This window comes from Poecile atricapillus, chromosome 25 (genome assembly GCF_030490865.1).
Source record: "Poecile atricapillus isolate bPoeAtr1 chromosome 25, bPoeAtr1.hap1, whole genome shotgun sequence".
Lineage (NCBI taxonomy): Eukaryota > Metazoa > Chordata > Aves > Passeriformes > Paridae > Poecile > Poecile atricapillus.
In genome coordinates, this window is record NC_081273.1 from 2,196,529 (window position 1) to 2,221,327 (window position 24,799).

Genomic DNA, 24,799 nt, shown 5'->3' on the forward strand with positions numbered 1-24,799 from the left:
TGAGGAACGTCACCTCTCCCTTCTGTCTTTTATTTTCCCTTCCCTTTCTGTGGGATTTTTCTGGGGGAGGAGAGTTCCCTGGTAATCCAGCAGCTCTGTTCTCCTGCCCACAGGTTCTCGATGTGACTCCCAAGCAGGATGCACCATGTCTCCCCTGCACCAGCTCTGACCATGATGGCCACGCAGACAGTGCCTCCTCCTCCCTACCAAGACACCCCACAGGTGAGTGTCCCCCAGGACCCCCAACTCCTGCATTACTCACCTTGAGTTCCTAAATAATGGCCATTACAAAGTATTTCACCCCAGAGCATTCATCTCAGAGACTGGCAGAATGAAAACCCCTCCTATCCATCTCCAAAATGGAAAGATTTTGGCTAAAACAATGGGTTTTTCCCCTTTTTGTCTAATTTTTTAAGCTGTGCCAAGGGAAATTTAGGTTGGATGTTAGGAAAAAGTTTTTTACTGAAAGAGTGATAAAGTACTGGAATGTTCTGCCTGGGGAGGTGGTGGAATCACCATCCCTGGATGTGTTTAAATAAAGATTGGATGTGGCACTCAATGCCATGGTTTAGTTGAGGTGGTGTCAGGGCATGGGTTGGACTCAATGATCTCTTCCAACCCAGTGATTCTGTGATTTTGGGGTCTTTGGATCTTTTTGGAAAGCTGAAATGCTGGCATGATTACAACCAGCAGGTTAATTAGCTGGAAAGGTGAAACATTTGACTAAAGCAGGGTGGGTTTAGTCATAGCAATGGCCTTTGATTTATTTTAGTGGCATTTTTTAATAACCTTTGGCAGGGGAGAAAAAAGATTTCATCTCCAGTGGTGCTCTAAGTGGTCAAATAGCTTTTCCAAGCATCCTTATGGAGTTGAGTTATTGTAAGAAAAGGAGTTTGTCCAAACTCTTCTGGAGCACCCCAGTGGGCTGGACTTGGGAGTTGAGGATGGATTTTGGACATGATCTTACACCTTGTAGCCCATCCTGAGATTTTTTAGGGTAAATTTATATTGCATTTCCGCTTTTCCAGCCACAATGGCTGAACAGGGGTGATCTGTATTGTGCACTGAGCCAGCTCCACATTCAAAGCAGCTCTTTTTTTTTGTTCATATGGAAGATTTCAAGTTTTTCCTCATTTTGCTGCATTTCTCATCTGCAAAAGCAGAAAAATCTCCCCCCCAACAACAACAACAAAAAAAAAACCAACAGCAAAAAATCCACCCAACAACAACCCCACCAAAAACCCCAAATCCCCAAGCTTGTCCTCCTCAAGCTAAAACAAATAAATTGACTTTCACACCCCCTCCTTGAATCCACCCTCGTCTCCTTTCTCCTCATTTCCTTGGGTGGGAAAAGGTCACTTCTCACAAACGACACCTCAGTGGGGTTTTATGGCTCCTCCAACTTCTGTGTCATCATTTGCTCGCTCCACTGCTCTGCCTTCCAGTAGGGATTTTTTCTTTTTTTTTTATCCAAATTTTTTTTTTTTTCTTTCCCTTTTCTCGCTTACACAGCGGGAGCCACGGCACCGTTTGAGTCCTAATGGGCAATTTAAGGGACTTTTAAAATAGCCGACATTTTCCAGAGCATCCTTTGGAGACGTCCCCTCTCTCCCTTCCTCATCCCTGGCCCTTATCTGCCCCCTTCTTTTAATACATTGAATTTTGGGGACCCTCAGGAGCATTGCTGACCAAATCCTTCCTTGTTTTACCTTATCAAGGGGGTTGCTCAAGCGTTTCTCTTTCTGTTTTGTGGGTTTGGAGGAAAAAGCTGCAGCCAAGAATTGATTTTTTTTTTATTTTTTTTTTGACTGCTGTGAACTTTTCACCTGAAAATTTGGGATTTCAAGGGAAAAGCAAATGACACAAATTTTTTCTCCCCGAAAGTGGGGAAGAAATGGGGGGGACTGGTGATAAATGGAAAAATTATTGATTATCAGAGCTACAATGAGCTCCTCTTCTCATCAAGGGAACCACTGGGGAGAAAAGTGCTAAAAAAAAGGGATTTGGGGAGCTTTGCATTTATGTTTTCCAGCAGAGGCTGTGCAAGCTGTCACCCTCACTGGCAGAAACAGGCAAAAACGAAGCAGAAATGATGGGAAAATCTGCCTTTTGGAAGGAAAAAATGCTTCATTAATCACTGGAATCTGTTAAAGGAGTGGAACATGGAGCATCTTTTACACCGAGCATGGTCTCACTCCTTGAGTTCTCTACCTGTTGAGAATTAAAGTCTGCATTAAAATCAATTTTCTATAAGGAATGAAAACAAAAAGCTGAGGAAAAGTCTTCAGCCATTTCATTGGCAAAAAGAGGCTGTTTGAAAAATAAGTATTTTTACCATCCAAAGTGGTGAAAGCAGTTTTGCCCTGCCAAAAATGCTTTTTAGGTGGCCAGAAGAAGGATAAAAAAAGGGAGGAAGGGGGATTTATTTACTTATTTTATTTTATTTTATTTTATTTTATTTTATTTTATTTTACTTTTTTTATTTTTTTATTTTATTTTATTTTTATTTTATTTTATTTTATTTTATTTTATTTTATTTTATTTTATTTTTTTTATTTATTTTATTTTATTTTATTTTATTTTATTTTATTTTATTTTATTTTATTTTATTTTATTTTATTTTATTTTATTTTATTTTATTTTATTTTATTTTATTTTATTTTATTTTATTTTATTTCATTTTTTATTTTATTTTATTTTATTTTATTTTACTTTATTTTATTTTATTTTATTTTATTTTATTTTATTTTATTTTACTTTATTTTATTTTATTTTATTTTATTTTATTTTATTTTATTTTACTTTATTTTATTTTATTTTATTTTATTTTACTTTATTTTATTTTATTTTATTTTATTTTATTTTATTTTATTTTATTTTATTTTATTTTATTTATTTTACTTTATTTTATTTTATTTTACTTTATTTTATTTTATTTTATTTTATTTTATTTTTTTTTTTTTTTTTTCATTATTTATTTATTCTAAATATATATTTAAGAAAAAAATATTATTAAAAATTGGGTAAATTTTACATAAATTTCAGGACAGAAAGTGACAAAAAGCACCTTTACCTTCCCCCCAAGTGGTTACAATAGGGACAAAAATGACCAATAACTAACTAACTAACTAACTAACTAACTAACTAACTAACTAACTTACTTTATAAATATATTTTAAAAAAAATAATTAAAAATTGGATGAAGAAGTTAATTTTTCATAATTTTCAACACTGTATCTTTTCTTCTCCCCTCCTCCCACTAATAAACGCTTTTTAATTGTTTATTAAGGGACAAAAATTAAAAAATTGAATATAGTTCTGTTTTTTTAAATACAAAAATATTTTTTAAAAAGTCACCAGTTAAAAATTGGGTGGAGATTTTAACTTAAAACTTAAGGAAGTTTCAAATGTAATTTAAATTTTTTTCAACATTTGAACATCTTTTAATGTATTTTCTACATTTTTAAGCCTTTTAGATTTTTACATAATTGCAGACATATTTTTTCTCATTTTTCTGTATTTAAATAAATTTTTAACATATTTATAAAGCATTTTTTTGGTTTTCACATCTTTGAGTGTATTTGTAACATTTTAAAACTTTACTTTTCCAATATAGTTGTAAACACATTTTTAGGATATTTGAAACATATTTTAATAAATTTCAGTAGCTTATAATAATAATATAATAATTATTGTCATCATTGTATTTTTTTTTTTGCTGCTTTTTAAACATAATTTTTTGTGCTTTTTATTTTCCTTTCTCATTTACATTTTTTCCCCCTCCTGAAACTATTTTTGGCCATTTTCCAGGGGAAAAAAAACCAACCCAAACCAAAACCCACCTGCATTTTTTATCAAAATTTATAACTTTTACACCCAAATATTTCCTCCTATTTCCCATTTTCCCACTCCCAGGAATCTCCTGCCTTTCCCCTCCCCACCTGCTCCTCCAAATGCCATTTTTGGCTCCATTTTTTGCCTTCCTCACTATTCAGCTGCAAATTTCCCCCATCCCAGCGTCCTCTCCCCTCTTTTTCCATAGACTTGGAATTATTTTTAGTTATTTTTTATTCTTTTCTTTAGTCCAAGGTGAGGTAATGGCTTCGGAGCAGCCCCAAAGGAGGATATTTTTTTTTATTTTGGGTAATAGCTCAATTAGTTGCAGACTTGGCTGGGAATATTCAACTTGGCAGGATGCAAAAAGGGCTTTGGAATCCTGGTAAATAAGTGTGATGAGGGGGGGAAAAAAAAAGGGGAAAAGGTTGGGGGGAAAAAGCCATTTTTCCCTGAATAAATGTAATTTTCCACAGATGTAATAGGGAGAAAAAAGGGGGAAAAGGGAAAGAGGATGAGGAATGATGTGATGGGGCTGGAGCATCCCAAAATCTGCTCTGTTTTGGTTTTAAATGGAAAAAGAGGGGGGAAAAGGAGAAATCCCAACTGCTGGGATCAGGAGGGGAAGTGAAGCCCAAATTTCACTCATTTCTTTAGCACCAGGGAAGGGAAAAAGGGACAGAAATTGAACCTGATGGGAGAGTTGGGAGAGTTGGAAATTAAATAGAGCCAAGTGAATTTGCAGGTGCTGGAGCCCAACTTTGGAGTTATGAACAATAAAGGAGATTGAAAAGGGAAAAAAAAAAAGTGGAAAAAAAGCGACAGCAAAAGGTCAGGCAGGAGATATTAAAGGCAAACATTTTAAAAGCAAAAGGTGTCATGGTTTTGGTCCAGCTTGGGGTTATAAAGTTTTACATATTTGTGTATAAATATACATATATACACATTTACACTAATTAGTGACATGATCATTTATGTGTATGGACATTTTTGTATGTTAACAATCACAAATAAATGTAAAGGCATATCAGACAAATAAATAAAATATATATATAAGCCCGTTTCTGTATAAACACAGAAATAAATATGTTATAGTGTATCAGACAAGTAAATAATATATATTATTTATATCAAAAAACAGGAAGAAACATTGAATAATTATAGATAATATATACAGATACAGAAATAAGTGTATTAGACAAATAAATAAATTATATATATAACATTTAGCAAGAAGCAGAGCTTCCTTTTGCTCCATGCCTCGAGGGAGGACTGAACATTTACAGGTAAAAATAGGCAAATACTAATTTTTTTACAAATTTCAGCAGAGAGGGAAGCAAACCAACCCCTTTGCAATAAATTTCCATGGAGATTTTAAGCTGAAACCACTGGATTTGGGGTGCTGCTGATGCATTTGAACCTCAGTGATTTCAAATTCTCCCTGAAATTTTTATTTTAGCTGAATCTTGTGATGATAATGCAAAGCCCAAGTTTGACCTGAAGTGTGACAGCAAGTAATCAAGTTTTTTTTTAAGGATTTGATAGTTTTAATTAAAAACTGCCCCATAAATGGGTGTTGCCCTTTTCCAGGGGGTGGCAATTTTTGGGTTTGGTGCTGGAAAGATGCTCAGGAGCAATGGCACAAAAACCTCTCCCATCTTTACGATCCATATTTACCTAATTATGTTTTTATAAATATAAAAGTTTATAAAATAAACACAATGTTTGTTGTCAGGGTGATTTATTGCACAGCACGTCCCCGTGATGGCGGCTGAAGTTGGGTGATTTGGGCATGGGCACCAAAAAAATCTGATTTTTTTTGGCTGTCTTCTCACAGCTCTGAGGTGACTCATTGCTGGGCTTGGCGAGCTGGAAGAGGTTCACCTAATTTTGGGATAAAATTGAAAATGACTGTGTCTAGACAGTAATACCTGCTTTGAAAGAATTCTTGGCAAACCGCGGCGTTGCGGCTGATTTAATCTGGGACTTCTGTGCAACATCCCTTCCTAAATTACCCCACACTATAAAGATGGTGGGACTTTCTTCCTGTGTTTTCCCCTGGTGAAAAGTGGGGGAAAATGTGTTAAAAATCTGAACCTTCTCTTTGCAGGCAAAGATATTCCTTGCTCTGCTTTACCTGCACAGAGCGCTGCGTGCCGAACGCCCAAAACTCCGCGTGGAACGCCGTAAAACTCGCGGGAAACGCGCGACAAACCCCATTTTGAGGTTATTTTACATTCTCTTTCCCCTCTCTCCTTTATTCCCTGCCCTCCCCAGATGACAGCCACAGCCCAGCAGCCCACCAAAGCCCAGCCCGTGCATCTCACCACGCCGGCGGCGGCTGCCAACGCGCCGGTACCGGCCGCGGGCGGCGACCCCCAGGCGCAGCTGGAGGCCGACAAGAGGGCTGTCTACAGGTGAGGCAGGATAATTGCATTCATTAATGCCTTTTAATTAATGGTTTCGCTGTTATAATGCAGGGTTGTTATTGCATCTGTTCGGCGATGCATTAATTAATGCATCGGTGCGTTGATGCATTCGTTATTATTATGCATTATTAATCTGCTGTCTTCTAATGCATTAATTAACACACGGGAAGGGGGGAATTAGCAATTAGCTCCTTTTTAGCAATAATAACCATTGATTGTAGAGCCTGGTGATGGAGCTCCTTTGTGGACTTTGTTTTGCCCCTTCAAAATATTTAAAACCCCCCTCAAATTAACCTTTTTTTGGGGAAAAGCTGTGTGATTTGGGGCTGGACAAGGAGTGAAGTCACACATTAACCTGAAATGTGCAGTTCCTGCATCTCTGCATGATGTGGGCAGTGGTGGGTGGCTCCTGCTGTCCTTTTTTTTTCAATTTGAGCATTTTAACATATTATATTTTATCATACTGTATTTTAATATATTATATTTTAATATATTGTATTTTAATATATTGTATTTTAATATATTATATTTTAATGTATTATGTTTTAATATATCATCTTTTAATATATTTTATCTTAATATCAGCAGTTACTGCATAACTACTGTAAATAATACTCTAATTATGTAAATAGTATAATTATGTAAGTAATACGTTATGATACAAATGATATGTGATAATTTACAATATTAGATCATATTCTTACATGATGTAACAATATTCTAATAAAATTAGGGTTAAAGTTTAAGGTTTAGGATTAAGCCACCAATGACCAGGGATGTGGGGCCTTGTGAAGCAAAAAATTGCAGCTTGGACTTGAAGGAATTAAAATATTTGTCCTCCGAATATTCAAATCCTACAAGGCTAAAAGGTCTGAAAAAGTGGATGAAAGCATGGAATAAACTCACTTTTTCCCAGGAAAACACAAAGGATTATTTGCTGCAGGTCTCCCAGTGATGGAAATAATTTCCTCAAAGCAAAAGAAGCCATTTGAGGACAAAACCACTTTATTTTCTCCCTTCCATCAGGAATTTTGCAGCATTTGTGGGATAAAGGGAAAAAAAATCCAAGCCCCACCCTTGGAGTTTTCACAGCCTTAACTGGAAGGTCAAAGAAATGCAAAAAACACCTTATGGGAGGCATTCCCCTGGAAAAGATGGGGGAAATTTGTTTCCCAGTTCCATGTGTGCACTTCTTGCCCAAACCTAGACACTTATTTTTGGGAACTAGCCAAAACAACCCCACAAATACATTTTTATATAAAACAAATATATACTGCTATATGTTTATGCAATACATTATATAATCACATAAAATTTAACCTTTTTTTGCTGAATATCCCTTTTCCAGTGGTTAAAATGGATGGTGTATATTCCATTAGGTATCAAATGCACACAAGGATTTTTCCTCAGCCCTCTGAGGTCCATTTCCCTCCACCCAAAACAATGGATTTTTGTTAATTTTCAATAATTGCACCAGGGCAGGAGGCATTGGCTGTGTCGGTCGATCAAGCTGGAGGGAAATTGCTGGGAAAATGTGATGGGAAATATAAAAACCCATGGACAAGTCACCCTGCCGGGTTTTATGCCCTAGCAGGAGGTTTATCACCCGTTAAAAAAATAGAGAAAAGGGGAAAAAAAATCCTTCCCCACCCTTCTTGATGTGGGAGCAGCTTGGCAGGGACTGGGACAGCAGTGTCACTTCTCAGCTGCAATTTTCTGTCAGCTGAAGTGTTGTCTTGACTTTATGCAACAGTGGGGCTGGGACTTCCCAATGGATTTTGGACCAGAAAAGATGATGCTCCTGAAGGGAAATGATGCTTAAAGCACCCAAGCACCACAAATTGGATTTTTCCAAGTGGGAAATGGCTGGATTTCTTTGCATTAAGTTTGGCTGGGGGCTTTTTGTGTGTTTTTTTTTTTGTTGGTTGGGTTTTTTTTTTGTTTTGTTTTGGGTTGTTGGGGGTTTTTTTAGGGGAAAAGGGGTGAAAAAAAATATAATTCCTGTTGTGATGTGCCTGCTGTGCTGCTGGCTCGGCTGAAGGTGGGAAATTAGGCCATTAGAGGAATTCATTCCTCTTTATTAGCCCGTGTCGAATCCTTTTTATTAGTGGCAGCAAACGACCTCTCTCCTGCAGGAAAATGTCAGGGCTGGTTCAGCCCTTTCATTTGGAGGATTCCCTGGCAAAAAAAAAAATTCCAACCCAACTAACAAAACAGGTTTTCTTTTTGTAATCAGCAAGAGCAGATTTTTCTACTCCAAAACTCTCCTTCGTGCCATAAGGGGTGGTTTCCACCTCTGGAACACCCACAGTGGGGAAAATCCTCCCCTGTGCATCCTGGATATCCAACTGTCTGGATATCCACTGCAGATTTCATGGCAAAATGCTCCAGCTCTCAGTTTTTATGCCACAATCTCCACCTGCCGTGCTGGGCCATCCTTTCCTTTGCATGGTGTGACCACAGAAATGCTGGAAATGGAGAAATGAAAAAAAAAAAATCCCAAATTCCACAGCAATTCACAGAAAACTCGTGGTAAATTCCCAAATTCCAGCACTCCTGGAGACTGCTCTCAGAGGGTGCCTTCCCTTCATCCATCCCTGGGGGTCTTGGCCCTCTGATTTCATCTTGTGTTTGTTGTTTTGGATTTTTTTTAATACATATTTTTAAAGTTCTGATATGCTTTTTCTGCTTAATGTAATTTAATGTTATTTTATTTTGTTTGGATTTTTTAAAAAAAATATTGTTTTGCTTCATTTAATTTTGTTTTTACATATTGATGGATTTGATGGGATTTGATTCAATGGGATTGGATTCCAATTATTTTTATTTTTTTTTTAATTTTATCTTAGATTCTGCATTTTTTATTCCATTTTATTTTCAGCTGAAAAGCAAACCATTCTACCCTCAGCCATGTTCCTTCCTCCTCCTACTCCCTGCCAGCCCCAAAACCTTTCTGGGGGCTCAGAGCATCACTGCCCCCATTATCAATACTGAGGAGCACGGGGTGATGCTGGCAATGTCCTTAATCCCCCCTTGGTCAATGCAACCCCTCAAAGAAAAGGGTTTTTCAAAGAAAATTTCTGAGGGGCTGCAACCCCCTTTTCCCTTCCCCAAACCCCCATCCATGGGCTAATTCCATGCCTCTGCTCCTAATTGATGGAGGGGCTGTGGAAATGGCAGCAGGCACCTGCTGCGGTGCCATCGCTTCCTAAGTCCCAATAATTCAGCTTTACGCCTGGAATTTGCCTTTCATATCCCTTGGCTAAGCTCCGGCGGGGCTCCTGAAATTATGAAATGATTTCCCCCCCTCGCCACTCTCTGCTGCAGCCTCGGTGAATCTTGCATTAAACCAGGATCAGGACAGATTAAACTATAATATGCTGTGGTATTAGCGGCTGCAAATGAAGACTTAGCCAAGGGGTTTAACCCCTTCGCCTGACTCCCACTCAAAAAGGCTGTGAGGAAGTGATTCATAATCATCTTTTGGGCCATCTTTTGGAGGTAAGATGCTGGAGCCAATCCCATTGTGCTCGGATAACTGGAATGTTGTGGGAGACCATTCCTGCAGGAGTATTTTGCATTTCTGCCAGGAAAGACTCCATAAAACATTTTTTATTTGAATTTGCACAGCTGGAGAGGCTCGCTGAGGCTTGCCCTAAGCTGTGGTCTTCATCCTCGTATTGTCCATGTGCTTTGGTGCTGTTTGTGTATTTGCATTTTATATTGCATCAATTTAGCATCATCATTGGAGATATCTGAATTTCAAGAGCTATAAATTTTTGTTTTCAAGATCATCTCATGGTAACAGAGAAGTGGGATTTGACCCATCTCTGTGGACTTGCCAGAGGTGCAAAGAGACCTCTTGGTGGAGGAGCAGCCCATAGCAGGGTTGGTCCATGCTGCAGGCAGATAGGAGTCCCCATCCATCATCTCCAGCCACATTTTGAGGTGAAATCTTACCATCAATGAGCAGGTGCTGATGTCCATCCTCGAAAGGAGGAGCCACTTGGACAGCAGATGGCTCCAGGACATCTTGTCTATGTCCAGGACAGACTTTGTGCCCATTTGGGAAATGCTGACTTTGGTGCAATGATGGAAAACACCAAGACGTTGGAAAAAGTCATTGACTCATGGAGGAAATAGTGAATTTTACAACTTTTAAGCTTTGTTTTTTTGTTGCTGAAAGAGATCAAGAGGCAGCACTTCCAGTGTGACTTGGGAGTGAGGTTTGCACCACCAGGTTCTTACAGACTGGGAGAGGATGGATGGATGGATGGATGGATGGATGGATGGATGGATGGATGATGGATGATGGATGGATGGATGGATGGATGGATGGATGATGGATGATGGATGGATGATGGATGATGGATGGATGATGGATGGATGGATGGATGGATGGATGATGGATGGATGGATGATGGATGATGGATGATGGATGGATGGATGATGGATGATGGATGGATGGATGGATGGATGATGGATGGATGGATGGATGGATGATGGATGATGGATGGATGATGGATGATGGATGATGGATGGATGGATGATGGATGATGGATGGATGGATGGATGGATGGATGGATGGATGGATGGATGGATGATGGATGGATGGATGGATGGATGATGGATGGATGATGGATGATGGATGATGGATGATGGATGATGGATGGATGGATGGATGATGGATGGATGGATGATGGATGATGGATGATGGATGGATGGATGGATGGATGATGGATGGATGGATGGATGATGGATGGATGGATGATGGATGGATGATGGATGGATGGATGATGGATGATGGATGATGGATGGATGGATGGATGGATGATGGATGGATGATGGATGATGGATGATGGATGATGGATGATGGATGGATGATGGATGGATGATGGATGGATGATGGATGGATGATGGATGATGGATGGATGGATGGATGGATGATGGATGGATTATGGATGGATGGATGATGGATGGATGGATGATGGATGGATGATGGATGGATGATGGATGATGGATGGATGGATGGATGATGGATGGATGGATGATGGATGGATGGATGGATGATGGATGGATGGAAGATGGATGGATGGATGGATGGATGGATGGATGATGGATGGATGGATGATGGATGGATGGATGGATGGATGGATGGATGGATGATGGATGGATGATGGATGATGGATGATGGATGGATGGATGGATGGATGGATGGATGATGGATGGATGATGGATGATGGATGATGGATGGATGGATGGATGGATGGATGGATGGATGATGGATGGATGGAAGATGGATGGATGATGGATGATGGATGATGGATGGATGGATGGATGGATGGATGGATGGATGGATGGATGATGGATGGATGATGGATGATGGATGATGGATGGATGATGGATGGATGATGGATGGATGGATGATGGATGGATGATGGATGGATGGATGGATGGATGGATGGATGGATGGATGGATGGATGATGGATGGATGGATGATGGATGGATGATGGATGGATGGATGGATGGATGGATGGATGATGGATGATGGATGGATGGATGGATGGATGATGGATGGATTATGGATGGATGGATGATGGATGGATGGATGATGGATGGATGATGGATGGATGATGGATGATGGATGGATGGATGGATGATGGATGGATGGATGATGGATGGATGGATGGATGATGGATGGATGGAAGATGGATGGATGATGGATGATGGATGGATGGATGGATGGATGGATGGATGGATGATGGATGGATGGATGGATGGATGATGGATGATGGATGATGGATGGATGGATGGATGGATGGATGGATGGATGATGGATGGATGGAAGATGGATGGATGATGGATGATGGATGGATGGATGGATGGATGGATGATGGATGGATGGATGGATGGATGGATGATGGATGGATGGATGGATGGATGGATGGATGATGGATGGATGGATGGATGGATGATGGATGGATGATGGATGGATGATGGATGGATGGATGATGGATGGATGGATGGATGATGGATGGATGGATGGATGGATGGATGGATGGATGGATGGATGGATGATGGATGGATGGATGGATGGATGGATAACTGATGTGGGGTGAAGAGGCACATGGCACCTAAAACAGTGGGCGTTATGGGTGGTCTCCTTTGTCCTCTGCAGGCACCCGCTGTTCCCACTGCTGACGTTGCTCTTTGAGAAATGTGAGCAGGCGACGCAGGGCTCTGAGTGCATCACCTCGGCCAGCTTTGATGTCGACATTGAGAACTTTGTCCACCAGCAGGAGCAGGAACACAAGCCCTTCTTCAGCGACGACCCCGAGCTGGACAACCTGGTATAGGCAGCTGGGGCTTGGCAGATGATTTTTGGGGGGTGTTGACAAGGTAGGGGGTGAGGAACAAATGAAGATCTACCACCATGTCCTTGGGCTCTGTGGTGTTGGTCTGTGGTTTTCCACACTTGTGAGACCTTCTCCAGGACCATCTCCAGAAGATCCCCTGTAAGAACAACCCCTCTGGCCCCTTTTGGCTTATTGTCCCACACAGCCTTCATGGGGTCAAGGAGGTTCCTGAAAGCAGCTGAGATGGCTGGCTGGTTTGTGCCCCAAAACTTGGAGGAATTACTGCTCCTCATGCCACGTGCGCTCTCGTGTCAGCTCTCTCATCTGGCACCATCTGGTTTGCAGTGTCCTGGCCAGCTCAGGTCCTAGAAGCAGAGTGAAATGAAAACATTTTCCATAGGGTGATGGATATCAACAGTTTGGAACACTTGGTCTGTTTTTGGTGGATTTCATGCCACATCAACTCAAACTTCCTGCTCCATCCATTGCTGCTGAAAGGGGTCTCACAAGACTCTGCTTGGGATTTCTCTCAAGGTGATGACCTCAGGAAATATCCCCAAATCCTGTTATTTTGTCCAGAAAGCATCCAAACGTGGTCTCCATGGCAAACATCCAGGTTAGACAAGTTCATGGCACCATCCTGATGCTCCACAAGCAAATTTTCAAGGTCTGAAGAGGAATTCTGCGCACTTCTCATCATGCAAACAGCAAAACACCTTCCCTGGGGGGCTGTGTGTCCCATGGGACATGTAACAGAGGGATTTCCATCCCAGAAAAGAAGCAAAATCAGGCAATTCACAGGCTACTTTTTATTATTATTATTTATTTTAAGTATTACAGGTATCAAGGAGACGATTTTGAATGTATCACAAAGGGAAGAACTAGCAAATCTTGTCTAGGTGCAGGAACTACTGTTTTTTTAAAAAAAAGTAAGAAAGGATTTCAAGATGAAGTAAAAGCTCACACGTTGTGTGAAGGAGTTTTTTAACATCCCTAAACCAAGAGTCTGCAGAACACCCTCCAAAAAATTTGCAGGCAAAGCCCTTTTTGCAATAACTTGCAGTCAAGAACAGAAATTGCTCTGGGACAAGCAATCAAAAAAATAAAAAGCAAAAACCCAACAATCCAACTGATGTTTTGGATTATTTCAGTTTTTGGATTGAGCGAATGCTGAGGTGCACCAACAAACCCCAGTTGCATTAAATTGCATAAATATGGGTGCAATGGTCTAGCAGGAGGAGAGAAAGAGCCAGGTGAAGAAAAAGAAATCTAAAATTTTGGGAAAGGAAAACATTTCTGTGCCTATCAGGATGAAACATCACCAGCAAACAGTGCAGGAAAGGTATTCACACTGGCTATTTTCAAGGGTTTTTGTGGTTTCTTAAAAATAAAAACCCACTACACAGCAATCATGGTTTTTAGGCATATTCTCTTGCTGCCAAGGTGAAATTTGGCCATGAGCAGTTGGATTGATCCCATGGATGAACTTGCAGCACATGATATATTAATAGTCATATTTTTCTGTATGTGTTGCTGTGCCATTCTGTATATCTGTATCTCAATTTGGGGTTTTTTTTCTAGTTCTAGTACATAGCTGGATCAATATTTTCTATCCAATGTCCAGAACTCCTCTGAAAAAGGAGGAGCCATTCACCTCAGTAACCTGCATCAAGGTAGAGGAGATGGTTGATATGATGCTGGAGAAGCACATTCCTGTTGGTGGGAGGCACTAGTTGAAAGAAATTTTGTGTTTAAAAAGTCTTGCAATGCTCAAAACACAACATTTCAACCTGCTCTTGAGCTGACACTTTTCCCTTATTTACATTGTCCTTTATTTTTTGTTGTTGTTTTTTTTTTTTGTTGTTAACTTTTGTTATTATTTTTTTGGTGTTGCTTCTTCTTTTATTTTTTTAACGCCGCCCACTTGCCAGGAATTGGCGATGGCACAGCAGGGCTGAAAAGGCCAGTGGCATTAGCTATCATTAGAATAAGAGTCATGTATTCCTCGCTGCCAAGATGCACATAATTAGAAATTAGAAAAAGGTCAGATCTCACCATTATCAACTCAATCAGCTGCCGAGTGCCACACAGTCAATTAATTCAGCATCTGTATTTTTTACAACCCCGCGCACGTACGCCATCGGACTGTAACTCTTTATCCGGACAGATATACGACGCAGCGGAGCAGGGACATAAAATGAGACCCTAAGCAAATGAGCTGAGATAATTGAGAGATTTATTTTTTTACATATATGTGTCAGGTCTTCTTGCCTTTGCCCTTGAATATTGACTTTCATGGCCGGTGAGCCCTGGGAAGATGTGGAAATCCTGGGTACGACACCTCCACCTTGTGCTTTGCCTGTGTCAGCTGTGGAGGAAGGGGAAAAAAAATCCAGGAAAAAAAAAAAGAAAGAAGAAAAAAAAAAAGGCTAAATAAAAGATTTTTTTTCTCCAGCCATTTTTCAACCCATCATCCCTGTTATTTACCCACCAAAAATTCACTTTCTCCGTCGTGGAGCTGCCGCTGGAGTTTGGCCCTGGATTTTTCAGGATGTTTCCCAACCATGGCAACTTGCAGTTTGTAAAGATGACCACTAAAATTTGCAAGTTAAAAACACTCTTTGAAATGCAAAGACGCTTTGTTACATAAAACCGGATTTATTGCCCCGGAGTGAATAGCTGAAATTTTATATATTATGCAAGATTTCAAACAGCGGCTGTAAAACTTAAGGTTTCAGCTCGGTGAGAGGAATGTTTTATGTGTAAATTTTTGAAGGTTTATGGGGTACGTTTTAATGAGGCCCAGGCTTTGCACCAGCAACAGCTCACGGCTGAGTTGCAGCCCCGTAATCTTGTTAGAAGAAGTGGCCTCCAGAGAATAACCAAACACTTCTCAACAACGAGGGGTTTGGCTTGCACTTTTTTTTTGGGGGCGTGGGGAGCAATTCCCATGAAGGCAGTGGTGAATTTGGTGAATTATTTCCTCTTGGATCTCAGGCAAGGAGAAATAAAATGCAGATATGCAGAGGGATGGGCTCTGGGATGGGTTTTGGGGCAAGAATATTCATTTTTTTTGTGTGTTGGGAAAGGAAATTAATTTCATTCTGCTGTAAGAGATTTGTTCTACATTTGATTTTGGAGGAGAATATTGATTTTGAACTTTGTGCCCTTTGTGTAGATGGTGAAGGCAATCCAGGTGCTGCGCATCCACCTCTTGGAGCTGGAGAAGGTCAATGAGTTGTGCAAGGACTTTTGCAACCGTTACATCACCTGCCTCAAAACCAAGATGCACAGTGACAACCTACTCAGGAACGACCTGGGGGGGCCCTACTCCCCCAACCCCTCCTCCATCAGCCTCCACCCCCAGGTAATGCCTTCAAATTCCTCTCTAATAACCATTGTTGCACTTTGGCCAACAAAAGGAGTTGGGCCAACGAGGTTTCACGCTTGCTCTACAAGTTGTGGCCTCCTGAAAAGTTGTCAGAGTTCATTCCCAACAATTTAAAGAAAAAAAAAATATTCCTGCGTATCCTGCATCTTGTTCCTAGAGTGCAATAAATGATGTTGTGGTGACTTTTTTTTCTTTATTTTAAATTTTTTTATGTCTTTTTTTTTTTTTTCATGGGTTGGCAGAGCTACAACCTCAATGTTTGTGGCTCTGCAAGAGAAAGAATGAAGGATTCCTGAACTTTAATGTTGCAGCAATTAAATGTGAGCAAGGGAGTCTTCACATTTAATAATATAAACTAGAAACTTGCATTTTTTAATGAAAAAAATGCTGTTTATTGGCAGGAAGAACAAAAAATCAGGATTTTCTTCATTGCTTCTCTTTCACTTTTTGTCTCAAGGCAGCTCAAGGGATTTTTGGGTCTCAGATAACCCTTTTTGGCTTCACTGCTCCTTTTTGTGTCTCAGCAGATCTTGCAGTTCTCCCCAGCATGACCAACATTCCCTTGACTTCTTCTTTTGTATAATTTGGATTTTAGCTGGGAGAAGAAGACATTTGGTGCCTCAAGCGTAGTGGAAGAGTACAAGGAAATGCCTGAGAACTGCAGAAATATCAGCTGAAGCTGAACCTTGGTGGCTTTGGGGGAAAAATAAGGGACTGAAATTCTATTTCAGAAAAGAAGTTTCCCATGGTTTGGGGTTTTCATGTGCTCTGCAGTGAAGGGAATAAATCTTGGCTGGTTGCATCCAAAAAAACTTGGTGCTATATTGTGTTCCCCTAGAGGATTTCTTTCTCTTGGACACTTGATTTTTGGGGTAGAAAAATGGAATTTAGGGTTGCACAGAAATAACTGCTGGGAATCCAAAATAACCCAGGCAGTTCCTGGGGCTCTCCCTAAAAATAAGGAAAGTGGTGGGGTCTTCTTAGGGCTTAGGGCTTGGGGCATTTTTAAAGTGGTGGAAAGGAAAAAAATATCATTTTTAGGAGCTCAGCTCTGGGTGCTGCAGAGTTCAAACTCCCAACATGATGAGGAAAAAAAACCCCCCAGAAAACTTCTGTTTCTTATTTGGGTTCCCTGAAAGCACCAAACCACTTAATCATTGATCTAAGAAACCCCATCCTCACTCTATATTCTAATAATCTCTAGAAATAGACTTATTATCCCTTCGCTGCTTTATGGAAGCATTCCTTATGATCAAAATTAGCAAGACACTTGCATAAAAGAGAACAATAATTGCTCAACGAGCATCTCGTTTGTAATTTATTAGTTTCTATTATTGTGCATTGCCATGGCAACAGCTCACATCCCGGGTGATGAGAGAGATGTTAGATATGAGCCGACAAAGCTCCCGGTCCCAGCAAATGGAGATGCACGTTTTTTATCAGTAATTTTCATGAAAATAATAAGTGAGGGAGTTAATGAGATGGAAAGCCGTCCTGTGGCTATTGTGAATTTTTTTTTTTTCCCCCCCCTCCTTCCTTCTTTTTTTTTTTTTTTTTTTTAAGTGTTGATCTAATTAGAATGCATCGGTCAGGAAAAGTAATGAGGATTTAGTGTCTCACAAAGAGGTGGGGATCATATCAGAAAATTAGCACAAGTCTTTGGGAAATAATCAGGCCCATGGAGAGGTACCAAGGGCTTCTGATTCCTGGAAACCCAGAGCTGCTGACATTTCCCTTCTGGGCCAGACTTGAAAGTTGAGGAATTCAACCGAGGATTTGAAGGCAGTTGTGAAATAAATGGGAACACACCCAGGAAAGACCCAACTGGAGGGGAAATGTTGGCCCAGCACTGAGGGATTTTCAGCAGGTGGAGTGAAATATTCACGGTGATGGACCACGAGAGAGCCACCACCTCACCTGGCCATGGGATGAGGGTGCCAGAGCAGTGACAAATACAATATTTTCTGTGTCCAACTACACCCTGTCAAGTGCTTGAGTGCTCCAACTCATTGAGTATACACAATTTTGCATGATTAAAAAAGGCTGGAAATACTCTGTATCCATCAGCTGAATTTTAGAGGCTCCAGAGAGCTGAAAAATCATGGGATTGCTGTTTAAAAAATGGCAAGTGGGATGATTTGTCTAATTATTGGCCTGTTGGTTTCATTCTGAGGGGAGGTGCAAGAGCAAATGGGCCATTGATTTAGGATTTCAAAAAAATCTAAATAATGAAATGTAATCAGTATCAATCAGTATCAATTAGTATCAATCAGTATCAATCAGTATCAATTAATAACAGTGAAGGAGGTTTCTCAGCAAATAGCTTTTCCTTGGGTTTGGTAGGAGCACCAATAATTTTGTGAGGAGATACACCAAGTTTGTAATGGAAGTGAAATATTTCAGTTTTTGGCTAAGTTTTTTACCAAAGGACATGTTTAAAAAATTATGGACACACAATTACAAGGATATCAACCAAAACTGGGAAAACAATGTTGGGACCTGTCAAAATATCCTCACAGGACAATCTGTTGGATTTCCCTGGTGTCTCCAAAAAGGATGATCCTTCACCTGCTCTTATTTCTGCTTTCTAAGATGGAAAATGCACGAATTTTTGGAGATGCAAAATGCCTGAGATGATGGGAAGATGAGGGAACACTCAGATAAGGTGTTTTGGCTGTTGCTGAGATCTCAGCAGGTCCAGAGATGATTCCTGGTGTTGCCCAAGTTTGGCTGACGAGTGTTGGGTTTGATTTGATGAGTCTTCCCTGAACTTTCATTACCTTACAAAGATTTTTGTGTCCTCTTTACTCCATTTCTTCCTCATTTTGTGCTTTGCTTTGTCTGGTGATTGAGTTGTTGACTCTTTGTCCTGCAAGTCCACCAAGCAATTCCTTTTCTATTTTTGTTGGTTGCTTTTCAAGTGGCTTCATTCCTCTACCTCAAGTCCTCACTGGGTTCTTTTTATCCCCCTCCCTTTATTTAATGAGTATTTTTTTAGCTTTTTCTGACCAGGATGGGAGAGGGGAAGTCCTTCTTTCATTCAGAGGGAAGAAACCAATTTAAATCAATGCTTAACTTTAACTTTCCTTCGACATCAAAGGTCTCCTCATTGTTCTCCACTTGCAAGAAAAAAACAGTTGCAAAACCAATTGGGAGCCACAGCGCTGCCAGGGACATTTAAATGGAATCAAATTTTGTATTTTTCAGCTCTCCTTTCAGATTGGCAATGTTTGAATGGGCATTTTCAGGACAGCATTTCTTCTTAGATTACTTCTCCACAATCACAGAATGGTGTGGTTGGAAGGGACCTTAAATCCCATTTTGTTCCAGCACTCTGCCATGGGCAGGGACACAAACTGCTGGTGGAACTCAGTGATCTTCAGATCTTCATTTATCCAAGTTTGCCCCGTGATCAACCCTGGATTTCTCTTTATTTAAAGCCAATTTTTTTCTTGTCTCCATCCACCCATCCATTCACATCCATTCACATTTCAATTTTTGGCTAAGTTTTTTACCACAGGACATGTTTAAAAAATTATGGACACATCGTTATGAATTATCTGACATGGATTTGAGTTTGGCCACCTCCTTCTTGGCAAACCCATGGATTTCTTTTTTTTTCTACATCTAATCCAAATTTCCTCCAGCACAAATAATTTTCAGAGTTAGGATGAGACAGACATTTTGTACACATTGTGTACCACCCAAAAATCAATGTTTGTGTCATAAAGCACAAGGGAAGAACAGCAGCTCAAGTAACTGCTGTGAATTTTAGCACTTTCTTACAATTTGCCACTTGGACATTTTCCTTATTGTAAGAAAGGTTTTTTTGTGTCATGTCCCAGATCTTTTCTTCATTGAAGTGACTTTTAATTCAGAGAAATGTTTTGCTGTTGATCAGTGCTGAGATGTGGGTCTGCAGAGACACCTAGTGATGCATTTTTTTTCACGCTCAGATTTCAAAATTGCCAAAAACATTTCAGCTTTAGGGTGGGCAGGCCCTGGCACAGGGTGCCCAGAGCAGCTGGGGCTGCCCCTGGATCCCTGGAAGTGTCCAAGGCCAGGCTGGACAGGGCTTGGAGCATCCTGGGATCATGGAAAGTGGCAGAGGGTGGAGCAAGAAGAGCTTCCTTCCAACCCAAACCATTCTGGGATTCTATGAACTTCCTTGAGTCTCAAAATATAAAATATAAAATGTATAAAATATTTTCCACTGCAGAAGAACTGCCAAGCCTAACAGCATTTGGTTGACATTTGCAGTCTGAGGCAATTGGTATGCAAAATATATATTTTTAAATCTTCTTGGAGATATCTATATTTATTTGAAGGTGGAGCCTCCACTTCCATTGGGTCACTTTGGTTTCACAATTCTGTTGCAGGAGGATCATTAATTCCTTTAAATTAATTCCTTTAAATTAAAAAAAAAGCTCTTTCCAATAGCTACCAATATTCTGCCTTTTTGGACACCAGTATTGGTGTTTTGGGAGAGTTTTCCTCTACCCCACAAAAACAAAGGCAATTTTTTTCATCACAAAATACTGTTGGAAATGGCTTTGACCACTGAATCTGGAAAAAACAGCTTTCTGTTCCCATTTTCTGATATTCCAAATTGCTTCTTCCCAATGCACTCCCAAAAATGATGTTCTGGATGCCCTTCCTTAGGAATAATCATGGAAAAACCAAGGTAGGGGAGGAAATTGAGAGGTCTCCAAGCTGATCCAAACTTCTGGTTGCACCTGGCCATATCTGGGTGCTTTTTGGTGTTCTCCTGGACCACATTTGGTTTTTTTAATGAATATTTCCACACTGTTTATCATTTGCCAGGGCTAAATCCAAGAATGTGCAGAAGAGACTGATTTTTGCTCTCTATATCCTGAGAAATACTCATTTCTCAAACTGAAAACTACATCCCCCAGAAGACTGGAGGTGGGGAAGGAATACTAAAAAAAGTACAAGTATTTTACAGTCATATTTGCATTTTTGAAATTAATTCAGCTATGGAAAGGAATGTCTGGGAAGTGAATGAAAAATTCACAGTAATTGCAGCAAAATTTCCAGATAAGAAAAAGAACAAAATTAACTTGTGGCAGATATTGGACCCAACATTTTGGAGTTGGTGCCACAGGAGGGGAAAGTGCAATAAAGGGGTTTTAATAGAGAAAACATTAAATTTAGTGAGAATGATGGCACAGGCAAAGCAGTGGTGATTGATGGGGAAAAAGTCGCATGAATGTGCTGGGGAGAAGGGGAAAAAAGGAACAGAACTCAGGTTTTCCTCCCCATCAATGGGAAATGTTATCACTAATCCAGGGAAGTTTTCTTTTCTTAACCCAAGGAACAGAATTCTTGAAGAAATGCATCAAAATGTAGGAAAAATTAATGAAAAGATGAAAAAAAATCCCCTTTGTTGATATTTTGTTCAACACTCGAGAATCAGCTGGACACCAGGGAAGTGATGCAGAGTGGGAAAGTCATTAGGAAAGGGACAAAAAAATAAGTTCAGTTTTATATCCATTTCAGTTGGGTGATTAGAGAGATGCAGTTATTTTTGGTTTATTTGAAAATGATCATTTTATCAATATTACCAATGTTATTTATTTGCAGAATCCTGCCCACGTGGAAGCTTGGGGTACATTGACCCCCTTAGCCTCAATTGTGGCACTTCTCCCTTCCCAAAATATCACATTAAATACTCAAATAGTCATTTAAATATTAAAATAAATAATCAAATAATCATCCCATTTGGAGTTCTTTTGGTGGTTGCTCCAGAGGTGGGCCTTAAAGTAAAATTACAGCTTTTGGCTCAAAAAATTGCCCATTTTTGAAAGAAATCAGCTTAAAGCTGCAAGGAATTATATCAATGGGATTATATAAGTATTAACTTCATTATTTTACTCTAAGGGAAATCGTGGTGCTCACCCTGAATTTTAGCAAAGGCTGCATCATCCAGTCCCAGTCAAAGCACCAAAAAAAATAGAAATGTTTAAAAAGAAAAAGATGAAAGAAATTCTTTTTGGTCCCTCACCATCTTTTTATTTCCTTCTTTTTTTTTTATGGAAAAGAGGAAAGGTTTTTTTTTTTCCTTCTATTTTTTTTATGCACAGAGGAAAGGTTTGGGAGAGATGCTAAACAGGGGCTTTGCAGAGCATAAATCCTTATTTCTCTGCAACAAACAGAAAAATCACATTTTCTGCGCTTATTCCACCAAAATAAAATAAAATAAAATAAAATAAAATAAAATAAAATAAAATAAAATAAAATAAAATAAAGTAAAATGAAATGAAATGAAATAAAATAAAATAAAATAAAATAAAATAAAATAAAATAAAATAAAATAAAATAAAATAAAATAAAATAAAATAAAATAAAATAAAATAAAATAAAACTAAACTAAAATAAACTAAACTAAAATAAACTAAAATAAAATAAAAATAAACTAAAATAAACTAAAATAAACTAAAATAAACTAAACTAAACTAAACTAAAATAAAATAAAATAAAATAAAATGAAATAAAATGAAATAAAATGAAATTAAATGAAATGAAATAAAATAAAATAAAATGAAATAAAATAAAATAAAATAAAATAAAATAAAACAAAAATAAAATAAAATAAAATAAAATAAAATAAAACAAAATAAAATAAAATAAAATAAAATAAAATAAAATAAAATAAAACAAAAATAAAATAAAATAAAATAAAATAAAATAAAATAAAATAAAATAAAATAAAATAAAATGAAATAAAATGAAATAAAATGAAATAAAATAAAACAAAATAAAACAAAATAAAACAAAATAAAACAAAACAAAACAAAACAAAATAAAATAAAATAAAATAAAATAAAACAAAAGTAAAACAAAAATAAAATAAACCAAAATAAAATAAAATAAAATAAAATAAAATAAAATAAAATAAAATAAAATAAAATATTGCAGGGGGTAAAAATAAAACTCCCATGCTGAAACTCACAAGTTTGATATTTTCTTTTGTGCAGGAGATGCTGCAGAGCTCTCCAGCTGCGTTGCCACCGGCGTCCAACCCCGCTCCGGGCATCGTGGTGCCCGCGGCCACGCTGCCACCGGGCAACCTGGCCATGGGCACCGGCAGCAGCTCGCCCGCCGTGCCAGGTAGGAAACCCAGGGGAGGTGGTGGCCAGCTGGGAATTTGGGGGGTTTTGGTTCCCCCCAGTGTTGGGGGTCAGAGATGCAAGATTTTATCTGTAATGTCTAACTCTGACAGCCAGGAAAGCAGCGAGTTTCACACAGCACCATGGAGACAATGGTTAGAGTTTAGTAGAAAAGATTGAAAATGTGAGTGTGTGAGTTAGAAAGTTTCTTGAGTCACTGGGTGAATGGGTTGAAGTTTAGGGTTTAAGATAGTTTAGGGAGCAGAGGACAAGATGGAGGATTTAGGGTGGTGTCTCTTGTCCTTGTTTCTTCTTCATCTTCTTCTCCTAGGGGTTTTTGGGTAGTAGAAAGTGATTGGATAGAAAATAACATAGTGCAGCGCACAGGTGTTGGGTCATTGGGTCACTAAGAACTAATTAAGTTGGCATCTGTTAATTGGGTAAATGGACATATAAAAGACCTTGAAGAAGATCTTTGTCACCCATTTTACCCCTTTTCTATCATAGTGCACAGAGCTCCTTGTACCCTGTAATGCTGATAAGAAAATAATAAACAACTGAGACTGAACAAGAGAAAACTGCCTCCCTCTCGTCAATCTTCAGTTCAAAGGGAAAAAGAACCCAAATCCAAAAGTCCCTAACCCCACCTGTGGTTTTTGTGCCGTAGGTGGAGCCTTGTACCAGCCTGTGACGATGGTGACGTCGCAGGGCCAGGTGCTCGCCCAAGCCATCACCCCTGGTGCCCTGCAGATCCCCAATGCCCAGGTAAGGCCTCCCCAGACCAAGCTGAGCCCAAACTCTGCACTGCAGCAGGCAGAACCCTCCATTTCTCCAGAAATTCAATCCTTGGAGGATCTTCAATTTTTAATTAGCAAGAAACGTTGATTAAACCCATCTGCCAGGTGCCTTTGGGGTATCAACAAATTATAGCAATGACCTAAGAAGTTATAACAATGCTTATATTATTGTTATAAAATATTACAACATATAATAAAAACATACATAATATTATAGCATTAATAACATAACATAACATAACATAACATAACATAACATAACATAACATAACATAACAACACAACACAATATTATATTATATTATATTATATTATATTATATTATATTATATTATATTATATTATATTATATTATATTATATTATATTATATTATATTATATTATATTATATTATATTATATTATATTATATTATATTATATTATATTATATTATATTATATTATATTATATTATATTATTTGTATATTATATTATTTGTATATATTATATATTTATGTATTTTTATATATTTATATATTTATTATATATTTTATATATTTATTATTTATTTTATATATTTATATATATTTATATATGTATCTATATAGTTTTATATATTTTATATTTTATATTTATTATATATTTATTATATCATATTTAATATATTTAATGCATTGTAATAATAATACATTAATATCTATTATTTGTGCAATATATAACTTATAACAACATCTGTTATTTGTAATGTGTGATAGAACATTCTGCATTATTCTGTATTCTTTATTATATAAATACACATATTGCATATTTTATACTCTATTTTATTATATATATAATATATAATATATATTATATAATATATATTATATAATATATAATA

The 24,799-nt window shown here is 38.2% G+C and overlaps 1 protein-coding gene across 4 annotated transcripts in view; it reads left to right on the forward strand.

Annotated features, from left to right (window-relative positions):
• PKNOX2 (PBX/knotted 1 homeobox 2) overlaps positions 1–24,799 on the forward strand; it is a 95,868-nt gene that overhangs the window by 64,419 nt on the left and 6,650 nt on the right. For all 4 annotated transcript variants that reach the window (XM_058856975.1, XM_058856977.1, XM_058856976.1 and 1 more), the window contains 6 exons: positions 114–222; positions 6,112–6,251; positions 12,443–12,614; positions 15,799–15,987; positions 23,010–23,142; positions 23,809–23,906. In XM_058856975.1, coding sequence (XP_058712958.1) covers positions 139–222; positions 6,112–6,251; positions 12,443–12,614; positions 15,799–15,987; positions 23,010–23,142; positions 23,809–23,906 — 816 coding nt within the window. In that variant the 5' untranslated portion in view covers positions 114–138. The remainder of the gene's footprint in view (positions 1–113; positions 223–6,111; positions 6,252–12,442; positions 12,615–15,798; positions 15,988–23,009; positions 23,143–23,808; positions 23,907–24,799) is intronic.